We start from the raw sequence: 9,532 nt of genomic DNA on the forward strand, positions 1-9,532 counted from the left end.
TATTTGGTCTCATTCTCTCTTTGGATATGGTGTACCCCAAAGAGTTGATTTGCTTTTGTCACAGCGCCGACTTCTACCGGGATAGCTTCGTTCTAAATTTTCTCATCCTTCGAAATACGCTTTTTAGATGTTCCACATGGTCGGCTTATGATTTTCTGCAGACCTCATGCAAGTAGACTTAGCATACGGACTCATCCCATCTTCCCAGGAACTCGTTTATGAGCCTTTGAAATGTAATCGGCGCGTTTTTTTAGACCAAACGGTGAGATCATAGTGGTCTCTTTCGAAAGTGCATACCGTTTTGTATTGGTCATCTGGGTGCATTCTAATGCATTCAGGTCGAACGTGCTAAAAAAGGCTGCTCCTCTGAATGTATCCAGAACATCTTGAAATCTAGGAATTGAGTATCCGTCCCCTATTATTTCCTCACCAATCAATTTATCTAGTACCTCTCGACATGCCATTGTGCACCTGTGTCCACTAGACAGCTCACTCCTACCTTCACTCGGGTGACAAGCAGACCACCGCGCTCTTCTCTCACGTGATGGTTTCTCAACGTGCGGAGGCTACTCTACGTAAACCCCCCTCAGAACTACTGCATGCCTGCATTTTAATTTTATTCGGTTCCAAACGCTCCTCCTCCTCCGTTGTTGGCCCTCTTCTTGTCCAGGGTTTCCACCATCGGTTTTCGTTTCCAAGGTCTAGAATACTTCCGTGCACTTGCTTGCAGAACCATTTATATGCCAAGAGATTCTTCTCCTTCTTCGAACTCTCGGCACTGTCCTCTATCGGTTCGTCTTTGCCCGTACCTCTTCTGCGGTACATGTAGAGGCACTGTCCCCTTCGTGTCGACCTTTACCACAACCGTGGCATTTATGATCCATCCGTCGGCCAATGCTTCTGGATTTAGTTTTCTTTGTTCTCTCCTTCGTCTCTTCTCGATACTCCCTTCTTCATCAGGGGTTGGGGTTGTTCCTGAGGTGATGATAGCCGACTCTGGTCCATCCTTGCTCCTCTATTTCCACCCGGGCGCTAGCATCTTTCATGTCTTGTGCACACTCATAAGATGAACTGTCCCTGGTTATGATTTCTTTCCTCCCTATCACCTTTGCTAATTGAATTGTCGGAATTGTTTACAGCTACGCCGTACGTTTCTGCTCTTATATAACGTATGCTTATAAGCGATACATAAATATATGATAAACAATAAATTTTATATACATATTGGTAGGAGGAAGTAAAAAGATTTACAACATTTAATAGATAATGCTTTACTAATACTTTAAAACAAAAAAATTCCTTTAGCTTTAGTTTAAAAAATAAAATAATGGAATGACACTTCATTTTACAAGCATGCAAAAATTTACCGCACCAGACATTAATAACACCGTTATACGGACAACACTGAATATAATGCATTTCCTGATGAGTTTTTAAAATTTCATTTTACATAATATCTCTACAAATACACTTATTCATATCCTCATCCATCCATCATATTCATATCCTCATTTCCTGATGAGTTTTTAAAATTTCATTTTACATAATATCTATACACATACACTTATTCATATCCTCCTATTTAAATAGCAGACTAGAGGAGGTAGCACATAAATAAAATTCATTGATAAAATACACATAATAATATTAAATAAAATCCATTGAGCAGTTTATCCACTTAATCCAGTTCATTCACTAATTCAGGTAGTTCTCAATCGTCGAATTACTTCTTGAAGAAACGCCTGTAGGCGAGAGTAAACAAAAGACCAATTGCGAGCGGAGGCACAAACCAGGACATCGCCTTGCTAAACATAAGGAAGAACAACATTAAAGAAAAATTAAATTTCAGCTCAGCAATATGATTCGATAAATAAAAAAAAAAAAGTTTTATGTATATGGTACATCAGATAAAATATATTTCTATTGGGTGATATAAAAACATTCGATGAAGCCAAAAAGCACCAGTTGTCGCAACGAATTAGGAGAAATTTTACATACTTGTTAGGTTTTAATCAGTCGCGAATTTTATCCAGGGTCCCATTACCACCATTTTCAGAATTTTCTGGCTCCCCCTCTCCAAAGTTTCCCCCGCCAAATAAATACTAAGCATATAATTCACAGGTGGAGTAATATCGAATAAAATAATAGATAAAAGAAAATTAAACTACAATAAAACACTAAAAGAAGGAAAGGTAAAAGTGAATAAATCAAAAAGAAAAAATATGATCCTAACCTCTCGTCTAGCAAGTAAGAAGAAGACGTAAGGCAATGAGGGTATATGAAACATACATTACTCACAAAATTAGTTGGGTGGTTTATAAACATTGTTTAATTTTCGATTGATTAATTTAATTTCATTGACGATTGACGACTGAAGTTTTAGACACAAAAAATAATCATGACTAATGAATACATTTTCCGCGACTAATCAAAAAGTAAAATATGTATTATTTTTGCTATAGATATAATTTTGTAGTCGTTATTCATGATTAATATTTAAATTGTAGTCAGTGTAAATGACTAAAATTTATATTTTGATGTGTTGGTACTAACTAATACATACTGATTTCAGTATTTTATTTATTTTTTCTGTTAACTGTTCTTTAAAGTTGGTATTTATACATGGATAATTACATCATGAAAAATACTTCTTCACAACTATTATCTTGAAATTAAATTTTATATTAATTATATTTTTTATTATTTTGAAATTATTATATTTTATTAAGTCTAATAGTCCAGCCATTCGTAACGCAGATAAGAAAAATATTGGAGAGCTTCGGAATGTTTGACCCGATACTACTTAATGATCCGGTAAGTATCGAAATTAGAATGGGGGTGATCTTGGATAGATACAGGGAATTTGTCAAGGATAAAGACCTCTTGTTATTACGAGAATCGATCTATAACCACAGAAGCTTTGTCCAGCTTGTAGATGGATCGGCCCTGGAGGATTGTTTCCATTTTTTGACTAATTGCTCCACGAACCATGAGAACCGAATCCGAAACATGCCGAAGCTAAGCGATATTAGCCGAAATCAGTTGTATGAATTTCTGTCTGTACTCTCAGGATCGGACCTTAAACTGTTTTTTATATATGTAACCCAAAACCTTTTGCTTACAGCTGGACACCTAGCGTCCCAATAGGAGGTATAGTTTTTTAATATTATTAAATATGAAGTGACGTTTTCTATTTTACTGTTTTATTCTAACGAATGTGGATAGCCCAGTTTGGGTATATTGTTTGTTATGAGTTTATATAAACGATCTCTAACTCATCATTTTTGTAAAATTACTATAATTGATTATCTATTTCATGTATTTTACAGGCTAACTCTATTTTGTACGGAGGTTGCCCCATAAACAAATAAATAAATTATTATTATTATAGTCCATCCACTATAGGAAAAATAAAGGAATGTAGTTTGGTAGTCGTAAATCTTAGTTTTTTGGGTCGATAAACTGGACTCTGATGTTTGCTGCCAGAACACTTTTTTGGAGAAAAAAAAATTCGATATATAAAAAATCAATGTATAAAAATGACTGTTTTCCAATATCAGCCACTTTTTCAATGTTGCTCGATTAAACGTTTTTTAAAATCAAACTATCCCATTCCCGTTTTAAATAAATGTTTCGAAGTCCTTAATAGTTCAATTAAGTCTGATTTTGCGGATTTGGATTTGGACGGCTGTCGGCGGACGTTTAAAGTTATAGTTAAACTAAAAAATAAATAAATCATTAAGGGGAAAAACTTTATTAAAACAACAAAGTTGTGTTGCCCAGCTTCATTGGGTTGCTAGCTACACAGCACACTTATTCAAATCTAATCAGATATTTTTTTTTAATCTTACAATAAATACACATAACGATTAAACAAGTAACAATATATAATAATATGATATGATATGATTTTTTTTTTTTTTTGTTTCGTTGCTTTGGTTCTTTTATTTATTTTTTTTTACTTTTCATGATTTTTTTTTCTTCTTTCTGTACTTTATTAAATATTTTGGTTAACCCCACCTTTCTATTTTCTCTTTCAACCCAATGTGAACTTTAAAAGAATAATCGATACTAATAATTGATAAAATTAGAGGTAGATATATAAATAAACATAAAAAAAATCATAAATAACAAATAGATATAAAAAAATCAATTTGTGATATTAACGAATCAAAATATAAATTTATCCTACATTTTAGTAGTTTAAAACGAAAACAACTGAAATAATAAAAACATTTATTCATTAGTCATGATTATTATTGTGTCAACAAATTATTTAATAGCCACGAAATTGAACGAATCAACCATCAAAGAAAGTTAAACAATTTTATAAGCCACCCAGTTAATTTTGCCAAAAATTATTGTGGGTGATTCTCATACACTTTCATAGCCTTACGTGTTATTATTTAGCTTACTAAAGGAGAGGGTGAAGGTCGAGAACCCCGCCCCCCCTCCTATATCCCCTTCATTTTTACTATTACCTTATTCCGTTAATTTCTTCCCCTGTTTTTAGTTTCTATTATGCTTTACTTTTCTTTTATCTATTAACGCTCAAATTAATAGTTTAAATGTGTAGTACAAGAGCCCAAGAGGAGAAAAAACTCAATTCCTTTACCTCAATCTGAGATTCATTTAATGAAAACTAGGTATAATTACTCGTCAAAATTGACGAGTCTGCCAAATATAGGTAGGGGGAATAAAAAATGGCGGCTCTTTCTAAAACTTATAAAAGATTATTTTTTCATTCGGAGCTCTATATCTTTAAAACTACCAACAATCCTTGAAAATCTAAAAGCACACTATTTAAATAAGATTAAACTTGCTGAAATATTAGCCCTAATAGAGCTATTTACGTCCAATAGTTCTCGCGATATAGCTTATTAAAAAGCAACATTTCATAAAAAATGTACTGAAAGGAACTATGTTGCGAACATATGTCTATTAGCACTCAAATTAAAGCTAGTTTAAGGTACTATAAAGTAGTTTATAACCTTTACCTTCGTAGGAATAGTAGTTTTCAACATATTTCCTAAAATAAATTGATTTATAGTTGTTCGGATAAGTTTGATTTATGAAAAACTTTATTTCAGAAACTATTGGACGTACAGACAGTATGCACTCAAATTAAAGCTAGTTAAATTTACAATTAAATAGTTAATAATTTTTATCTTTGTAAGAGTAGTAGCTTTTATGATGTTTGAAAAAATAAACTCATAAAATTTTAATTTCTAGTTTTGTATAAAATGTTTGTTTTTTGAAAAAATATATCTCTAGATATATGTGTCTATATAAGACACAGATTTTTCTGCCAACACTCAAAATAAAGGAAATTTAACTTAATATAAAGTAGTTTATGACACTTTTCTTCGTAGGGGTAGTAGTTTTTGAGATATTCACATATAAATATAAATTTGGCACAAGAAAATTTGTCCAAATAACTAAACATCAATTTGCTTTAGAAAATATCATAAATCTACTACTCCTACGAAAATAAACGTCATAAACAACTTTATAGCCCATTAAACTAGCTTTAATTTTAACGCTAATAGACATCTGTACCTCAAAGTACTCCTTTTGAGATATAGATTTTTTCAAAATAAATTCACTCACTACTGATCTTTCAGTACGTTTCATACAACATTTTTATGAAATGTCGCTTTTTAAAAAGCTATATCTAGAGAACTATTGAACGTAAATAGCTCTATTAGAGCTTATAGTTTAGCAAATTTACTCTACTTTAAATGATGGTTTCTTAGATTTTCTATTGTTGTTGGTAGTTTTAAAGATATAGAGCTCCGAATAAAAAATTAATTATTTTAAAGTTTTGAAAGAGGAGCCATTTTTTATTCCCCTACCTATACTTGGCAGACTCATCAATTTTAATTAGTAATTATACATAGTTTTCATTAATGTAATAAAAAATTGGGATGAATAACTGACTTTTTCTCCTCTTGGGCTCTTGTACTAGTAGGGGTTGTTGTTTTTTGATATTCTAATATCAATATGAATTTACACACGAAATTTTGTCCAAATCAATTTATTATAGAAAATATAAAAAACTAGAACCCCTATTCCTACGAAGATAAACGTAATAAACTACGTTATAGTATAGATTAGCTTTAATTTGAGTATTAATAGACATCTGTACGTCGAATGGTTTTTGAAATAGAGATTTATTTTTATTTCTAATTTCATTTAATTTATGCTTCTAATGTTTATGTGATTTTCTCTATCAACTTATTATATCTTAGTTTACATTATATTTCATGTTATCTTTATATACTTTTGCGGTTCTTTTTTTTTGCATGCCTTAAGGAACTGCCATAAATTACACTGCCAAAATCTGAAGGTATAGCTGCGATCTTTTGTCTTAAATATACCTATTTGTTGTACCCTTTAGCCATAAAAGCTAAAAATAGGTTATAAAAATTTTATGATCCGAAATCAACTTTACAATAAAAATTAATAGTTCTCTTAGTTTTAAGCGTGTTCCAACAGCATTTGCAGATAGTAAATATTATCAACTATCAAGTAAATCCGAATAGAATGACAGCAAAAGTTAGGTTGCACGATCATAGTTGCTGTGCTAGCTTTCATCATCACTCTCACCGTCACCGTATAACCACCACTTTGGTTTCAAGAGTCTAATCGGTCAAGTGGCAAAGATCTTATGATTTAAATGGCCTTGGATCAACTGATCTTTTCAAATCTTTACTAAATTATTCACATGGCCTTATTTCACAGGCCACGACTTCAATAACTAAGTCACACTATATTATAACAGTAATTAAGAAGCTAATTAGTATAAAACTTTATAATAAAAAAAAAAACACAAGAGGAGAAAAAATTCAGTGATTTCACCCCAATTATTGATTACTTTAATGAAAACTATGTATAATTCCTAGTCAAAATTAATGAGTCTGCCAATTATGAGGGGAATAGGGGCATAGGGGATAAAAAATAGCGACTCTTTCAAAACGTCAAAAAAATAATTTTTCATTCGGAGCTCAATATTTTTAAAACTACCAATAACACTAAAAAATCTAAGAGAACATCATTTGAAGAAGAGTAAATTTGCTTAAATATGAGCCTATTTCTTAAAAAATGTACATAAAAATCATTAGTTAGTGAATTTATTTTGGGAAATTTGTATCTCAGAAACCATGAGTACAGATGTCCATTAACATTCAAATTGAAGCTAGTTTAATTTAGTTATTAAATAGTTTTATCTTCGTTGAGGTATTAATTTTCATGATTCACTAAGATAAATTTATTTCTAGTAGTTGGAAAAAAAATCATATCCATGTGAATCCTTCGTAAAATCCTCAATGCTCCTTACTTTGTCACAAATAAAATCATACATAAAGACCTTAATGTCCCCTCTGTAACCAATCTAGCCCAAACCAGATATCACTCCTTCCATTATAAACTCTCTAACCACTGAAACCCCTTAGTTTCTAATCATGCATCCTCTTCCATTCCTGACAATCCTCCGAGGCGCCTTAAAAGAAGATGGCCACGAGACCAGCTAATGTAAAATGTCATTACACTCCAATTTAACTTAGATCAGATTTACTAAATGTATTATAATGTACAGTTGTAAATAGCAATAAATAAATATTAAAAAATATATATATATATATATATATATATTCATGTGCAAATATAAAAACTACTACCCTTACGAAGATATATATAATTAACTACTTTATAGCACGTTAAACTAACTTCAATTTTAGTGCTAATAGACATCTGCACGTCCTATGGTTCCTGTAAATTCACTAACTACTGATTTTTTTTGTAAATTTTTTATGAAATGTTGCTTTTGAAAAATCTATATCTCGGGAACTATTTAACGTAAATAGCTCTATTCGGGCTCATATTTAAGCAAATTAACTCTATTTTAAATGATGCTCTATTAGGTTTTCTAGTGTTGATGGTAGTTTTAACGATATGGTGCACCGAATTAAAAATTAATTGTTCTTAATATTTTGATGCAGCTTCCATTTTGTATTCCCCGTACCTATACTTGGTAGAATCATTAATTTTTACTATTAATTATAGACAGTTTTCCTTAAAGTAATCAAAAATTGAGGTGAAAAACTGACATTTTTCCACCGGACTTATGCTATTAGGGATGCACTACTTTGTGAGTACTGTTTGTAGACTAACGGTTGTGCAAGGAGCTGATTTGGTCAGAATCATGCTCAACCGCATGTTGATTCCAACATGTTTCCCCACTTTATGAGGCTGAGTGGACCCCCGAACCCACACGGGCTACAGTAACAGAATAAAGGGCTACAGTTATCTGTCACTCTCGGATTCGAACCCGGGTCCTTAGAGTAAGTTAGTGCCTTACCACTGAGCTATACCGCTCCCACAAACCTTATAACAATTGTGGAAATTTCTAAGGTTGGTGTAAATTTAGAAAAGAAATTTAAGACTTAATGCTACTTATAAGCTAGAATAATGACCTAAGTTTGTTTGTTTGGTTGTTTAGTGGCGCCAAACTTCATTGGTCATCAACGCCATCCACATCTTATTTAATTTTCCTAATATTCGTTAAATTTTATTTTTTTATTTGATTATTTTATTTGTTTATTTTTTTCCTTCCCATCAAGTTATATTTTTGTCAGTAAATTTTGTGATTTCAAAAACTGAAACACCAATTCTATTGCCTTATCATCGTCTCCAATGGTTTTTGAGATATCTTGGCTTAGTCCCAAGCTATTGAGGTGTGGTGTAAAATATGGGCATCGTTGGAAAACATGGCTTATTGTTAAATTGTTATTGCAATATTGGCATTTCGGAGGCGTTTCTTTTGATATAAGATAGGAGTGGATATAAGATATAAGATAATGTGGATATAAGATAATGACCTAAGTTATTCTTTAATTATAATCAATTAATATATTATTACATCTAAGATAATTTCGGAATATAACATTTTTTACTAACCTACATCTAGACCTGGTAGGAGATTCTTCCCAACGATTTTTCTTTACAAACGTTACTCTGTCTTCCTGAAAAGAGGATAATATCTTTAAGATTTAGAATTTAATAATTATTTTATTAGAGGCTTGATAAATGTAATAATAAAAGTTACTTCGGCAAGCTCTCCAACTTTATATTTTTTCATAATTTCGCGTGCATCAGTGGAATGATTAACAGCTTCGAACTCTTCTGTTGCTTCCAGACCAGCCTGCTCTAAAAGGACTTCTTCACCACCAGGGTGCTAAAATTGTTAAGTTTATTTAAATAGAACGGTTTTCATTGTTAAATTATAGTATGTGTATTAAGGAAAAATATATTTAGAACGCATATAACAAGTTTGTTAAACAAAAGTTACAAAAAGAAAAACTTATTACTATGTATTACTCATAAATTCATTTAATTCAATGATAAAAGTTGTAATTTTCTTAATCTTAAAAAATGGTTTCTAGAAGCCGAAGCGAAGATACATCTCATCGACATGTACAATAAGTAATAAAGGCATTCTCGATAACCTGATTGACTTTTATATATATATATA

General features: G+C 31.4%; 1 protein-coding gene across 1 annotated transcript in view; it reads right to left on the reverse strand.

Moving 5' to 3' along the window:
* Positions 1-1,255: 1,255 nt before the first annotated feature.
* Positions 1,256-9,532, reverse strand: part of LOC106686795 (cytochrome b5) — a 9,265-nt gene continuing 988 nt past the window's right edge. The window contains exons 2-4 of the mRNA XM_014430320.3: positions 9,107-9,235; positions 8,959-9,023; positions 1,256-1,805 (exon numbers count right to left, since the gene is read on the reverse strand). Of these exons, the coding sequence (XP_014285806.1) occupies positions 1,724-1,805; positions 8,959-9,023; positions 9,107-9,235 (276 nt within the window). The 3' untranslated portion in view covers positions 1,256-1,723. The remainder of the gene's footprint in view (positions 1,806-8,958; positions 9,024-9,106; positions 9,236-9,532) is intronic.

The sequence above is a fragment of the Halyomorpha halys genome, unplaced genomic scaffold (assembly GCF_000696795.3).
Source record: "Halyomorpha halys isolate HHAL.00 unplaced genomic scaffold, Hhal_1.1 Scaffold876.1, whole genome shotgun sequence".
Lineage (NCBI taxonomy): Eukaryota > Metazoa > Arthropoda > Insecta > Hemiptera > Pentatomidae > Halyomorpha > Halyomorpha halys.